The sequence below is a fragment of the Hemitrygon akajei genome, chromosome 23, assembly GCF_048418815.1.
Source record: "Hemitrygon akajei chromosome 23, sHemAka1.3, whole genome shotgun sequence".
Taxonomy (NCBI): domain Eukaryota; kingdom Metazoa; phylum Chordata; class Chondrichthyes; order Myliobatiformes; family Dasyatidae; genus Hemitrygon; species Hemitrygon akajei.
This window is the reverse complement of record NC_133146.1, coordinates 17,370,816-17,387,214: the sequence shown is the minus strand read 5'-3', so window position 1 is coordinate 17,387,214 and position 16,399 is coordinate 17,370,816. Positions and strand designations below refer to the sequence as shown.

At 40.6% G+C, this 16,399-nt stretch overlaps 1 protein-coding gene across 4 annotated transcripts in view; it reads right to left on the bottom strand.

Annotated features, from left to right (window-relative positions):
* oga (O-GlcNAcase) overlaps positions 1–16,399 on the bottom strand; it is a 46,729-nt gene that overhangs the window by 26,162 nt on the left and 4,168 nt on the right. For all 4 annotated transcript variants that reach the window (XR_012096080.1, XM_073027059.1, XM_073027060.1 and 1 more), the window contains exons 2-8: positions 12,385–12,436; positions 11,800–11,897; positions 10,241–10,371; positions 5,768–5,939; positions 4,249–4,347; positions 3,337–3,621; positions 2,595–2,753 (exon numbers count right to left, since the gene is read on the bottom strand). Coding sequence is in view for 3 of the 4 variants with exons in the window: in XM_073027059.1 (XP_072883160.1) it covers positions 2,595–2,753; positions 3,337–3,621; positions 4,249–4,347; positions 5,768–5,939; positions 10,241–10,371; positions 11,800–11,897; positions 12,385–12,436 (996 nt within the window). In the remaining variant the exon portion in view is untranslated. The remainder of the gene's footprint in view (positions 1–2,594; positions 2,754–3,336; positions 3,622–4,248; positions 4,348–5,767; positions 5,940–10,240; positions 10,372–11,799; positions 11,898–12,384; positions 12,437–16,399) is intronic.

The window sequence follows — 16,399 nt, the reverse complement described above, 5'->3', positions numbered from 1 at the left end:
CCCCATATCCCTTGATTCCCCTATCCATAAGATACCTATCTAGCTCCTTCTTGAAAGCATCCAGAGAATTGGCCTCTACTACCTTCCGAGGCAGTGCATTCCAGACCCCCACAACTCTCTGGGAGAAGAAGTTTTTCCTTAACTCTGTCCTAAATGACCTACCCCTTATTCTCAAACCATGTCCTCTGGTACTGGACTCTCCCAGCATCTGGAACATATTTCCTGCCTGAATCTTGTCCAATCCCTTAATAATCTTATATGTTTCAATCAGATGCCCTCTCAATCTCCTTAATTCCAGCGTGTACAAGACAGTCCAGACATCCCAGGAATTAACCTCGTGAATCTACGCTGCACTTCCTCTACAGCCAGGATGTCCTTCCTCAACCCTGGAGACCAAAACTGTACACAATACTCCAGGTGTGGTCTCACCAGGGCTCTGTACAAATGCAAGAGGATTTCCTTGCTCTTGTACTCAATTCCCTTTGTAATAAAGGCCAACATTCCATTAGCCTTCTTCACTGCTTGCTGCACTTGCTCATTCACCTTCAGTGACTGATGAACAAGGACTCCGAGATCACTTTGTATTTCTCCCTTACCTAACTCTACATCGTTCAGATAATAATCTACCTTCCTGTTCTTACTCCCAAAGTGGATAACCTCACACTTATTCACATTAAACGCCATCTGCCAAGTATCTGCCCACTCACCCAGCCTATCCAAGTCACCCTGAATTCTCCTAACATCCTCATCACATGTCACACTGCCACCCAGCTTAGTATCATCAGCAAATTTGCTGATGTTATTTTCTATGCCTTCATCCAAATCGTTAATGTAAATAGTAAACAGCTGTGGTCCCAATACCGAGCCCTGTGGCACTCCACTAGTCACCACCTGCCATTCCGAGAAACACCCATTCACCACTACCCTTTGCTTTCTATCTGCCAACCAGTTTTCTATCCATGTCAATGCCTTCCCCTCGATGCCCTGAGCTTTGATTTTACCCACCAATCTTCTATGTGGGACCTTATCAAATGCCTTCTGAAAATCGAGGTACACTACATCCACTGTTTCTCCCCCGTCTAACTTCCTGGTTACATCCTCGAAAAACTCCAACAGATTAGTCAAGCATGATTTACCCTTGGTAAATCCATGCTGGCTCGGACCAATCCTATCACTGCTATCTAGATATGCCACTATTTCATCCTTAATAATGGACTCTAGCATCTTTCCCACCACCGATGTCAGGCTGACGGGTCGATTGTTTTCTCCCTCCCTCCTTTCTTAAAAAGTGGGATAACATTAGCCATTCTCCAATCCTCAGGAACTGATCCTGAATCTAAGGAACATTGAAAAATGATTACCAATGCATCCGCACTTTCCAGGGCCACCTCCTTTAGTACCCTAGGGTGCAGACCATCTGGACCTGGGGATTTGTCAGCCTTCAGTCCCATCAGTCTTCTCATCACCGTTTCCTTCCAAATATCAATCTGTTTCATTTCCTCTGTTACCCTATGTCCTTGGCCCATCCATACATCTGGGAGATTGCTTATGTCTTCCTTAGTGAAAACAGATCTAAAGTACTCATTAAATTCTTCTGCCATTTCTCTGCTTCCCATAACAATTTCACCCAATTCATTCTTCAAGGGCCCAACGTTGTTCTTAACTATCTTCTTTCTCTTCACATACCTAAAAAAGCTTTTGCTATCTTCCTTTATATTCCTGGCTAGCTTGCGTTCGTACCTCATTTTTTCTCCCCGTATTGTCTTTTTAGTTAAGTTCTGTTGTTCCTTAAACACTTCCCAATCATCTGTCCTCCCACTCACCTTAGCTCTGTCACATTTCCTTTTTTTTAATGCTATGCAATCTCTGACTTCCTTTGTCAACCACTGTGGCCCCTTTCCCCCCTTTGAATCCTTCCTTCTCTGGGGGATGAACCGATTTTGCACCTTGTGCATTATTCCCAAGAATACCTGCCATTGCTGTTCCACTGTCTTTTCTGCTAGGCTATCCGTCCAGTCAACTTTGGCCAGCTCCTCCCTCATGGCTCCATAGTTTCCCCTGTTCATCTGCAACACTGACACCTCCGAGCTGCCCTTATCCTTCTCAAATTGCAGATAAAAGCTTATCATATTGTGATCACTACCTCCTAATGGCTCCTTTACTGCAAGATCGCTTATCAAATCCTGTTCATTACATAACACTAAATCCAGAATAGTCTTCTCCCTGGTCGGCTCTCGTACAAGCTGTTCCAAGAATGCATCCTGTAGGCACTCTACAAACTCCCTATCCTGTGGTCCAGCACCAACCTGATTCTCCCAGTTCACCTGCATGTTGAAATCCCCCATAACTACTGCGACATTACCTTTGCCACATGCCAATGTTAACTCCCTATTCAACTTGCACCCAATATCCATGCTACTGTTTGGTGCATACTACATGTATGCAGTAACAATGTCACATAAAAACTAAAACAAAAATTGTGATTATAGATGTACGATGTAAAAGACAAGAGCAGACAATATCGGAACTTCGGAAATATTAACATCAACAGACTGCCAGTAAGAAAGACTACTGGGGAAAATTCAAACACTTACAGTTATACTGATGTGGCACTCCAAATTCTTGCATCCATTCTGATATGGCCATCTTCAAAGCCACTTGAGGACTGTACAGGACATCGGTCTCTATCTCCTCATCACTGCCTTCATTTTCAAGTTTGATCTGAATGGATACAGTGCTCTCTTCCGTGTCAGCTGAAGGAAACAAAATTAACTACTGCATCACCCAAAACAGTATCGATATTACCAACTAATATCCCAGATAAATGCAGAGGTTACATAAGGGAACACAGATACAAGGCAGGATGGCTATCTTTCCGCCTTATGGCAACTTTTCTCATTTAATGAAAAGTTTCAACACTAGTCTGTCAATAAAGCATGATCCCAGCTTCACACATGGATACAAAGGAAGACCACAGCAAGGTGAGCAACAGTGGCACTTGGTTGGGCAATTGTTCTTTAGCTGTACACAGCTCAAGGGAAACAGACACAGGAGTTTCACCTGGTGAAACACATCTTCAAAACCTATGGTGGCCCAGTGAGAATAGGCAACAACAGACAAGGGAACCGACAGCTGATTTGAAGCTGTCTTTCATCCAAATCATTGTACCTCAAGTGGTGGTGGGAAACAAATGAAGTTCTTTCTGAGCAGCTTTTCTGGGACCACAACTGACTCAACAGATTTCATTGCACTGTTGGAGTGATCTACTTCTGTTGGAAATGGATTCACAAGTTACAACACTTCACATGTAGCCAAAGTTTCATACTGTCTACTTACTCATTACAACGTCCTTCCTCACACCATTCATGTTGGATTTGTACCATGTAGCTAGTGTGTGAATTGCAACAAAGTTCCCTTCGAATTCACAGTTAGGGTTTGTCAATACTCCTTTCAGCCGTGGAATGAGCTCAGTCGATCTCCCCTTGTACGGACCAAGGAAGAGGCGCTTCTGATCGTAATCATTGGCGTGTAGATTATCCCAGATGAGAGGAGACCTTTTCAAGATTTTGGTGACTTCCTCGATGGATTCCACAGAGATATCTTTTGACACTACTTTTGGACCTAGAGATAATTTTTTTTTAAAATCAGCTTCTCACACTTTTTAATTCTATTTATCATTTGTATTTAAGAAACACTTAACTATTTCAATGCCTCAAATGATTTTGTAGTGAATAAAACATTAAGAATTCAATTTAATCTTAACTGGATTCTTAACTGGAAATCTTAAAAGGAGGGGAACCAAAACTGGCTTCATTTATATTCTTGTTTAGGAAGAACAGAAGCCAAGTTTTCACCCTGTATCCTGGCTTAGTAACTAGAAATCAAGTCCATGTTTCAGCTTTTGAGAATGCTTACAGAACACATGCTGGCCAGCCAAAACTGTCACAGGATCAGAACAGTGATACACATAGTGAACGGCCTTATAAAACAAGTAGCATACAGGTAACTCAGATGCTACCCAAAATTAACAGAAAGCTGCCCCATATTAGGGGAAATGAAAAGGTTGAATTCACTGGTATCCCTTCGGAACATTACATTGTTAAATAAGCATACAATACATACAGGGACAACTCAGCATAGAGCTATTTGAACACACTTCTAAAGAGACCAGTAACATAAGCAAATATAGCACTTATCAGACAAATTAATCAAAAATACACAAGCACAATACTGAAGTACACAGCTCACCTGTCCACAATACATCAATGCCAGGAAGAAGTTTTTCGCCAACAGTCCTGAGGTATGGAGATTGAGCAACGTTGGGGTAGCAAAAAGTTCCACAGTACTCTGAACAAGATTTTTTTAAATTAGGAATCAGTATCATTTCTAATGCTCTGTACACATGATTAAGTGGTTAGCAGGCAGCAAAACTAAACATGTTTCTAGTTATTAAAATAGAAAGTGCAGAAATTATTTACTAAGATGTTGTCTAGACTTGGGGCCCCCGAGTACCAAGGTTACTTAAACTACGACTTTACTCCCTTGAATATATGATACTGAGGGATTACCTAGTGTAACTAATTTACCATCAGGAGCATAGAGTGAAAGCAAGTAGTTCTTTACCTAGGAAACAGGCAAAGGTTTAAAAGGGAAGTTTGAGATGGGAGGCCATGGAAGCTTCTTCACACAAAGGGTGGTGTGTATTTGGAATGAGCTACCAGAAATAATGGCTGAAATGGGCACATTAGCAACATTTTAAAGCCATCTAGATAAGTGCATTGCTGGGAGAGGTTTAAGGGCTTTGGGCAGATGGAAGTAGCACATTAGACAACAGTTGGCATGGACAAGTCAGGCCAAAAGGCCCATTTTCATTCTGTGTAATTGACTATAAACAGAAAGCCAGATGCCATCCTGATGTACCTTGGAACATTTAAGCTAAAGTCTCATCTGAGGTCACAGTATACTGCAGTGAACTTCCTTTTTCCAGCAAGTTTCCTTGTAACTTCAATTACACAAGCTGTAGAAGTATATAGCAACTCAGACATCAGCCCTAGAATCCTTTTTGTCACCAAGTCTATGAAGCAAACTTCACTGCACTTCTGACTTGTATATATAGAGCTCAAACTAGATTATGAAACAAAACACAGGAAAGCAAATTTTCTTCACAAGACATTTATACGTAACTCAAATCTTATGAGAAGTCACTGTTCAGTAATACAAAAAAGACTTTTCGAACATGTCATTCTTAAAGATCAGCTTCATTTATCATGTATATCGAAACAGTGAATTGCATCATTAGCATCAATGACCAACACGGTCTGTGAACGTGCTGGGGACAGCCCACAAATATTGCCATGCTTCCAGCACCAACATAACATGCGGATTTCTCTCAGCCTAACTCGTACATATTTGGAATGTGGAGGGAAACCAGAGCACCCAGAGGAAACAAATGCAAACTACCCACAGAGCGGAGGAAATTGTAAAGCATTAAGTTCAAAGATTTACAATTTGCAATTGTACAGCTGGAACATCAGCTGGACTTGTGGCTCAAAGTTTGGAAATAGCAGACATACCTCAATGGAAGAAGTCCCTGCAACATGGCAAACCCAAGGACTCAATTCTGAACCATTAACATTTCTGGTTTTGGACTCGTCAAACATCCACCCTGTGCTCTATTGTGCAAGAGGGAAACCAGCATAACAGGCTCACTGGCAGCAGAACCCACAACCAGGCTGCACTAATATATCGATTATGGAGGCATACTCACCAGTTGGACAGAACAGAAAATGCTCTGGCTCTCCCAAATATTGATAGATCTCATTAGTAACAGAAAGTTGTGCATGTGCAAATGAACTGAAGACCTCTTTATCTGCTGGACACATATTGTGGTCAATGTCATCAAACAACAGTGCAAAGGACTTGCACCCAAACTGTGTCACCTGAAAAACAGGAAGGCAAGTCAGGACTGCAAGCAAAACTACTTTCAACCCTAGCCACCTCCCTTAACTAGAAAGGCAAGATAGAATAACTTAACACAAGAAAATCTGCAGATCCTGGACATCCAAGCAACACACACAAAATGCTAGAGGAACTCTGGTCAGAGAGCATCTGTGGAGAAGAGTAAACAGTTGACATTTCAGGCTGAGATAGGAATGGGAAGTGGAACTGAAATTGGTGGTCACCAGATCATCCCACTTTGTGGTTCTTTATAGTGGTGATGCTTACCTCAGTGAACAGGTTACCCAATCTAAATGCATCCTTTTCTGTCATGTCATTCCTGGCGTCCTCTACTGTCACGATGGGGCCACACGCAAAGTTCAAGGAGCAACACCTTACAGTGCCTATAAAAATCATTCACCCTCCTTGGATGCTTTCATGTTTTATTGTTTTACAGCATTGAATCACAGTGGATTTAATTTGACAATTTTGACACTGATCAACAGAAAAAGACTTCTGTCAAAGTGAAAACAGATCTGTACAGTCATCTAAATTACAAATATAAAATAAAATGATTGATTGCACAAGTATTCACCCCCCTCCCTTAATCATTACTCATGCAGCCAACTGGCTTAAGAAGTCACATAATTGGTTAAATGGAGAGCACTGAGCGTTCAAAGTATTACAATTGATTGTAGTAAATACATCTGTATCTGGTAGGTCCAACTGCTGATGAGTCAGTATCCGGGCAAAAAAATACACCATGAAGACAAAAGAACCCCCCCAAGCAACACTGCAAAAAAGTTATTGAAAAGCAATACAGGAGATAGATCTCAGTTAAGGTTTGCCAGAAGGCATGTGGAAGACTCTGAATTCAGCTGGAAGAAGGTTCTATGATCTGATGAAACCAAAATTGGGCTTTTTGACCATCAGACCAAACACCATGCCTGCTGTACGTCAAACACTCGCATAAAAACCACACCATCCCTACCGTGAAGCATGGCAGTGGCTTCATCATGCTGTGAGGATGCCTCACTGCAGTAGGCCCTGGAAGGCTTGTGAAGGTAGAGGGTAAATTAAATGCAGCTGAATATAGGGAAATCCTGATGCAATCTGCAGGAGAATTGTGACTTAAGAGAAGATTTGGTTTCCAGCAAGACAATACTCCCAAGCATAAAACCAAAGCTACAAAGGAATGGCTTACAAAGTTATTATCCTGGACTGGCCAAGTCGGAGTTCAGACCTCAATGCAATTGAGAATTCGTGGCTGGACTTGAAAAGGGCTGTTCACTCACAATCACCTTGCAATCTGATAGAGCTTGAAGTGGTTTTGTAAAGAATGGGGAAAAACTGCAGTGCCCAAATGTCCAAAGCTGATAGAGACCCATCCACACAGACTTAAAGCTGTAATTGCTGCCAAAGGTGCATCTACTAAATACTGACTTGATGGGGGTAAATACTTATGCAATTAATTATTTTATGTTATATTTGTAGTTAATTTAGATCATTTTGTAGAGATCTACTTCCACTGTGTCAAAATAGCCACATTAAAACTACAGTGATTCAATATTGTTAAATTAAACATGAAAAATTCTGGGAGTTGGGGGAAGAGAGAGAGGAAGTAGAATACTTTTTATAAGTACCGTATATTCCATTTGGATATCCTCCAACCTGATGGCATGAATATCGATGGCTTGAACTACCAGTGAATGGCCCCTTTCCCTTCACTATTTCCATTTCCCCCTCCCAGCTCCTTACCTGCCCATCACCATCTGCTGGGTTCCTACTTCTTTCCATGGTCTTGTCTTCTCCTATTAAGTTCCCTCTTCTCCAGCCTTTTATCTCTTTCAAAGGCTATCTTAGATTGGGTGTTACGTAATAACTCCCCAGGGTACATAAAGGAATCCTTAGGAGGCAGTGAACATGATTGAATTCATACTGCAACTTAAGAGGGAGAAGCACACGTCACATGTATCAGTATCACTATGGAATAAAGAGGCATAGGAGAGGAGCTTGCCTAGGTGGATTGGAGGAGGATACTGCTGGGGGTGACAGCAGAGATGGCTGAAGTTTCTGGGAATACTTCACAAGGTGCAGGATAGATATGTCCCACAGAAGCAGTTGTTCACAAATGCCAAGGGTAGGCAACTGTCGTTGACAAGGGAGGTTAAGGACTGCACAAGAGCCAAGGAAAGGCTCTTGTAACAAATTTGAGTGGGAAGTTGGATTATTAGGAAGCTTTAGAACAACAAAAGGTAACAAAAAAAAGCTACAAGGAAAAAGATGAAATACAAGGGCAAACTAGAATATAAAGCAGAATACTTTTTTAAAAAAATATGAGAGTAAAAGGTAAGAGTTGATATTGGACCACTGTAAAATGATGCTGATGTGGTAATAACGGGAGACAAAGAAATGGTAGATGAACTTAAGGGGTACTTTGCATCTGTCTTCACTGTGGAAGACACTGACAGTGTGCCAGAGGTCCAAGGGAATCAGGGAGCAGGAGTGAAATAGTGAAATATTACATAGTGCTAGGCAAATTCAAAAGTCTTAAGTTGGATAAGTCACCAGGACCAGATGGACTAAATCACAGAGTCCTGAGAGGTTGCTGAAGAGATAACGGATGAATTGGTCATGATCTTTCAACAATCGTTTGATTTTGGCATGGCCCCAGAGGACTGGAAAATTGTAAATATCATTCCACTGTTTTGGAGTGTCAGAGTCTATTAAGGATGATGTTTCAGGATACTTGGAAACTAATGATAAAATAAGTCAAAGTCAGCATGCTTTCTATAAAAGCAAATCTTACCTAACAATACAGTTAGAGTTCTTTGAGGAAGTAACAAGCAGGGTGGACAAAGGAGAGGCAGTGGACATCATTTACTTGGATTTTCAGAAGGCGTTTATTAAGGTGCCACATGAAGCTGCTTAACAAGATAAAATCTAATGGCGTTACAGGAAAGATATTGTCATGGATAGCGGAATGCCTGAGAGGCAGGAGGCAGTGAATGGGAATAAAAGGGGCCTTTTCTGGTTGGCTGCTGGCGACTAGTGGTGCTCCTCAAGGGTCAGTATTGGGCTACTTTTCACATTGTTTGTCAATGATTTGGATAATGGAATTGATTGCTTTGTGGTAAAGTTTGTGGAGGATACAAAGATAGGTGGAAGGGTAGGTAGAACTGAGGAAGTGATGTGATTGCAGCAGGAGACAAAGTGGACGAATGGGCAAAAAAGTGGCAGGTGGAATACAGTGTTGGGAAATGTATGATAATACATTTTGGTAAAAGGAACAATAGTGCAGACTATTTATCTAAATGGGGAGAAGGTTCAAAAATCAGAGGTGCAGAGGGACTTAGGAGTCCTCGTGCAAGACTCCCAGAAGATCAATTTACAGGTTGAGTTTGTGGTAAAGGAGACAAATACAATGTTGGCACTTGAATAAAATATAAAAGCAAGGAGATAATGCTGAACCTTCATAAGACACTAGTCAGGCCACACTGTGGAGTATTGTCAACAGTCTTATCATTGGAGAGTGTCCAGGAGGTTCACGAGGATGATTCTGGGAATGCAAGGGTTAACATGAGGAGCGTTTGGCAGCTTTGGGCATGTACTCACTGGAATTTAGAAGAATGCGGGGGGGGGGGCACAGAAATCTCATTGAAATCTACTGAATGCTGAAAGGACTAGATAGATGAGACACAAGTGGAGAGGATGTTTCTTCTGCTGGGGATATCCAGACTAGACGGCACAGCCTCAAAACTGAGGGGGGACCTTTTAGAATAGAGTTAAGGAGGTTTTTGTTCCTTTTAAAAGCCAGAACATAGTGGAATGGTCTGCTACAAATTGCAGTGAAGGCCAAGTCCATGGCTATAGTTAAAGTAGTTCATAGTTTTCTGATTGGTCAGGGCATCAAAGAATACGTTGAGGATAAGGATATGGGGATGAGTGGAATCCAGGATCAGCCGTGATGGAATGGTTTAGCAGACTCAATGGGATGAATAGCCTAATTCTGCTCCTATGTCTTATGATCTAACTTTCCAGCTCTTGACTTCACCCCTCACCCAGTTCCACCCATCACCTACCTTGTACTACTTCTGCTCCTAGCCCAATGTCCTGCTCGGCATCTCATCCTTTTTGTCCCATCCTGATGAAAGGTGTCAGCCGAAATGTTGGCTGTTTACTCTTTCCCACAGGTGCTGTCTGACCTGAGTCCCTCCAGCATTTTGGGTGCATTGCATAGATTTACTTAGGATGGCTTGCACAAAGAAATTTAGAACTTAGAAAGAACCTCAGCAACACCAACCTGATCCAATTTGCGTTTAAGAGTTGCAACCTCCTTCTGATTTGAGAACGTGATATCCAATCCAGGTGATATAGCATAAACAAACTCAATATTGTGCTCTTTTGCTGAAGTGATTAGCTGCATCAATTGTTCTGGAAGAGAAAAAAGGTTTGAATAAACAAAAGGCTTGGGACAGATACAGCAAAACACACATCATCCAAGGAGCAAGGAACAGCCAATTCTCGAAACCAACCCACCGGCTCGACTAGCCTTCTGTAGTACAATGTAACATTGACAAGACAAATGACAAGAGCCAGCTACCTCCTCCCACTATAGAAGACCATACGATTCATACAATTATAGCAGCTCCCTCCAAAGGAAATAGCCACAACTGTAACATTTACAGTTAGATTGTTTTGATGGAGTTCCAACTACATGTATTTAACATTACTAAAACCAATAGGAGGGCATTACCGAGGCACCTGCCAATGAACACCTAACTAGTCAGTCTGTTGGAGTCACTGAGTTTTCACCTTGAGGACATCGATGCTGCTTCAATTGGTGGCTACAGACTCAGACACTGACAACCAAAGCAGACAACCTCAAACTGAGTTTTATCCCCATCCCAGTGAACCGCTTTGCTAGTGCACAACTAATCCTCGCTATAATGAAAGAACAGATTTTAATGGCCAAATTTACCTTCTACTGCCCAAACAGATGAATAATAGTTTTAAACATCAATCCACTCGCTTTCTAGAAGTTTACTTTGTCACAACCACAACCTACAGCAGCAAGCAGAACAGAAAGGAGTAATGAACTCTGATCAAAATCCACACTGCAATGCAACAGTTCTCTAAAATACACTGCTGGAAACAGTGAGGTCAAGCAGCATTTGTGGAAAGGGAAATCAACCTTGCAAACAGTGACCTTCAAAACTTGGGAGGGAAAACTGTTTCCTAGTTGTGATTAAAGGTCGATAACTAGAAAAAATATATCACCCAAGCTGTTACTAAAGGATCAACATTCACATACATTTTCATGCATTAGGAATTTGCTGTTGTGTGTTGGTCCCAAATGCAACTAAAACTAACATTCAAAAATTATTTTTTAAAATTAAAATAAAGCTAGATGTGCGAATATGGAATAAAGTGTGGATACCAGCATGTATTTACGATGTAAACAGCATTACAAGGTTTAAATGTTTACAGTGCAGTGTCTGGGAGAATAGACGGAGGAGGTAGGACTAAGTAGAATTTTTTCCAATGGATACCGTATGATTGAATGAGCACTTGAGAACTTTAAAAGCTATTTGCAAGACTGCCCGTCTAAATTATCAACAGCAAATGCTGACAAAAATGATGACAGAGGTGCACAAGTTTATGGACACAAAGGGAATCAAAGAATATGGAAAGTGAGTGGGAATAGCGGAGCAAGAAGCTAGACATAACTATGACAACAATGCATAAGCCACAACACAGCTAACTCCTGCTTCTCATGACCATGAACTACCGATAAGAGGAAATTCATACGCAGGATAAACTGTACAACAAACTGAAAGGGGAAATGGAACTGAATCTCACCTGCTTCTTCAACAGAGTACATCTCCCGCCAGAACATTCTGTGCTTATAGTCATCCTTTGGTGCATATAGGTACGTGTTCAATCCCCACTTGCGCATTCTGTTGAAGAATGTAACAATAAAGATGCAAATCAAATCTCCTCATTGCGTATGAGATGCTGAAGATCCAACTTAAAACCAGAACACCAGCTCAGAAACTGGATTTAGAAAAGAGCTAATCAGCTTCAGAGGAGGCAGCTCAGAACAGACCTCATACAACTAACCATTAAACATGCAACATTGCAAGCCAAAAAAAAAATTGGTTAAGATTAAAATTCTCTCAGGATAGTTATCATTGCAAATGATTATCTAGGTAGGTTAAAGGCAAAAGCTTCAGAATTAGCTTGATTTAAAGAAAGGTGTTGCTTACTTCCATATGATTAATGCATTAAATGGATGTTTCTTTTTAAAGTGGAAATTCACACTACGGCAATTCCTTTGTTGGGGGACTTGGTCAAAGTTCAGGTTTTGTTTATAAACAGTCATGAGACTGCAGAATTAAAAAGTCAGGTCAACTTCAAAGAACAACTTAAAATAATGAAGCTTACCTTCTGAACAGCTCCTTTCTCTGTTCCATGCTCCATGGGCGCCCATAAAAACCTAGGAAATCAAGAAAACCCAATTCAAATACTACAAATGAATCAGATTTCAAATAGCTGTCTGAAAAAACTGATGGCATTTGAATAGTTTAATATTTTATGAAACAGGATATAAAAGCAGAACTAAACTCTATACTAAACTCATTTTTACTCATTCCTGACTATGGACCTGTGCAAAGGCAACATTTACTGCTTACCACCATGGAATTACAAGAGGACTGCTAGCCCCTTTGCAACAGTAAAGAGAAGCTTGTTAAGTACATGGATGGGAGGTTTACAGAGGTCTGTGGGATCAGACAGTTGTTTGGCTGGAGGGACCAAATGGCCTGTTTCTGCGCTGTAGTGCTCTGACTATTTTTTTTATAAGGACATCTAAAAGTCAGCTACACTGGCAATGTGGGGACAAGTAGCATATCAAGCAGATGGCCTTTCATTTGTTATTACTCAACCCTTTTTTAATTTTCAGATCACCAATTGCCACAATGGGATTTAAATTCAGTGTTGTCACCCAAGGTCACTGGATTATTAGCACATTCACAAATGCTACACTGATATTTCAGAACAAAGTTAACTTGATGTTACTCGAAGAAAATTGCTTCATATTTTTATTCATTGCAATGCAGCATGGAACAGACCCTTCCAGTCGCACCAGCCTGTGACACCCAATTTAATCCTAGACTTATCACGGGACAATGACCAATTAACCTGTCAACAAGTACGTCTTTGGACTGTGAGACGAAACCCACGCGGTCAAGGAGACAACGCACAAACTCCTTATAGACAGTGGCAGGAAATGAACTGTTACTGTAAAGCATTGTGCTAACCACTACAATACTGTGCTGCCCCATACAAAAGTGTAGGTACTCAGGATACTGACAGTTGCAAACCAAGCCCGGTCTTGGGGACCTAATTTGCACCATTTCTATGCAGTTCTGAGCTTCTGCTGCAACCAAACATCTGACACAAAAGAAAAACATGGAGATTTATATCATCTATATGACACAGCATCTGCTGACTCCTAATTACAGTCTGATGGTTCTGATTTTGCATATGGAAAATATTCAACTTAGTTCAAAAGTTCTTTATAAAATCATTGGACCAGACATGAGGAAATGAAAGACTGGAGTGAAAGAAAATGCTGAAAAGAAGTCTACAAATGAATTCACTACATGCAGTAATGGGACTGTTCAAATCACTGCTCAACTGGAGAGAATAATTTAGATAACTATGCTGCTGATATCCATCTCATCTTCAAGTAAACCTATTTTCATCCATTACCTCTACCTCCTACACTGGTTCATACAGAGCTGAAACCCTGATCTCCCCACTAAGCCTCAGAATCAAGTTTATTATTACGGATATGTCATGAAATTCATTGCTTTGCAGTAGCAGTACAATATGTAAAATGCACTATAAATTACAAAAAATTAGTGCAAAAAGACAGCAAAAATACCTAATTCTTCCTTTATCTAATCTTTTCAAATCTTCTCATCTCTTACTATGTCCAATTCATTAATCAACATTCCACTGACCACATGTACACCGAAAACAGTGAAATGCAAGGATGTACTGAGGGCAACGTGCACCACATCTCAATCTTACAATTGTGTTCATCTAATATCTAAATGTACATCGCTCCATTTGAGTGCCCATGCATTCAGCTACCAAAACACATCACTCAAAAATGCAGTTTCTAAGAATGCTTTGTGTGCACGTCTCACACTGCTTTAAACTCACACCTCACTCACTACCCAGTTACACAAACAGCTGTCAGTGGATTCCTTGATGCAGAACAATTGTTGCCCTGACAACCCAAGAACCAATGACTTCACAGCAACACTGCCACATCAACACCAATAATCAGCCCCAATTTATGTTTTGACCTTGACCATAAATAGGAATAGGTTAAAATTAGGCATCAATTGCGAAGTTTCCTGCAAATTATACCACGCAAACACTATTATCCTTTATTGCCCCTAGGAAATTAAAAATACATTAAATTGAAGCCTTGAAGTGCGCTATTGTTTTGCCACAGAGGGAGCTACTTCAGGAATCTTAATCATAAGACATCCATTTCGGGTTTCGGCCCGAAACATCGTCACTACCTCCTCCCATAGATGTTGTCTGGCCTGCTGAGTTCTGCCAGCATTTTGTGTTTTTAGTTATTTCCAGCATCTGCAGATTCACTCGTGTTGCATTTAAAACAAGTTTCCCAACCAGGTTTCCACTGATCCCTCTGTCAATAGGTCTATGGCACAAAAAAAAAGATTGGGAACCCCTGATTTACAAAATAAATAGCTTCTACTTTGGCATGGAGAAAGGAGGATTCGAAATGCTTGGGGAGAAAAGTGTTTTCAGATTTCAGATTTTGGAATATTTGCATCTATATAATGAAATAAATTGGGGATGAGGCCCAAGTATAAACACAAAATCCTTTTATATTACATATACCTTGAAGGTACTTTTATATAACCACGGAAACAGGACATCTCGGCCCTTCTAGTCCATGCCGAACACTTACTCTCACCTAGTCTCACTGGCCTACACTCAACCCATAACCCTCCATTCCTTTCCTGTCCATATACCTATCCAATTTTACTTTAAATTACAATACTGAACCTGCCTCTACCACTTCTACTGGAAGCTCGTTCCACACAGCTACCATTCTCTGAGTAAAGAAATTCCCCGTGTTACCCCTAAACTTTTGCTCCCTAACTCTCAACTCATGTCCTCTTATTTGAATCTCCCCTACTCTCAATGGAAAAAGCCTATCCACGTCAACTCTATCTATCCCCCTCAATTTTAAATACCTCTATCAAGGCCCCCCTCAATCTTCTACGCTCCAAAGAATAAAGACCTAACTTGGTCAATCTTTCCCTGTAACTTAGGTGCTGAAACCCAGGTAACATTCTAGTAAATCTTCTCTTGTACTCTCTCTATTTTGTTGACATCTTTCCTATAATTTGGTGACCAGAACTGTACACAATACTCCAAATTCGGCCTCACCAATGCCTTGTACAATTTTAACATTACATCCCAACTCCTATACTCAATGCTCTGATTTATAACTTACTTAATTTTGTGTTTGAGACAGTAAGCACAAACCACATAGTAATCACTTAGCATTGCAAGGTCTAGATATGACAACTGCTGAAAACAAGCTAGCAGCAACAGATCATTTCTCAGAATTGTCTGTAGTGTGCAGGGACATGTGCATCACCTGGGAACCTTACCAGCATCTCATGGAATTTTTCCATTAGAGGTGTCAGCTCAGCACTCAAGTAATTTCAAATTGCAGATAAGGGGAACTCAACCTATATTAAAGGAGATATTGTTTGTATTTCGATACTTTATGCTTCATTGACAGCCATACATTGAGCAGTTGGCTTATTAGTGAACTTCGAATCAAGCAAAATACATAGCAAATTACTTCTTCTAACGTGTATTCACTCATATCAAACCAAACCTAATTCCTTGTACTACACAACACCAGGTTTTCACAGTAGTTGGGCAAAATGCAAAAAAACATCAGCCATGTTCAATGTGCTCTGTAATGAACCTCTTTCCTACATTTAAACCGCCTACGGCAGTTGTTTGCTATCCAAACTCACATTTCCAGTCAGACTAAATAAAACTAAACTGTGTTCCTGAAACCAGTGACATGAGGAAAGTTCAAAGACTATCCTGATTCATTTCATTAAGTGCAACATTTGCCAAACTCAGAGGGTTCCCTAATTAACTGCAGTTGTGCCACTTTTAAAGATTTGTTTTTGCCTTTTCTAATATCCATCTTAGTTCTGAAGGTTTAATACAAACCTTACCCTAATGAATGGGAAACAAAGCAATGCTAGTCATCTGTATTTCAATTAACCATAACATGAAACACCCGAGTACTTTCAAGAATCACTCAGATGTTCCCACACATGAAAGGTCCGTTATCAAATGCAAGGAAAAATGAGAAAAA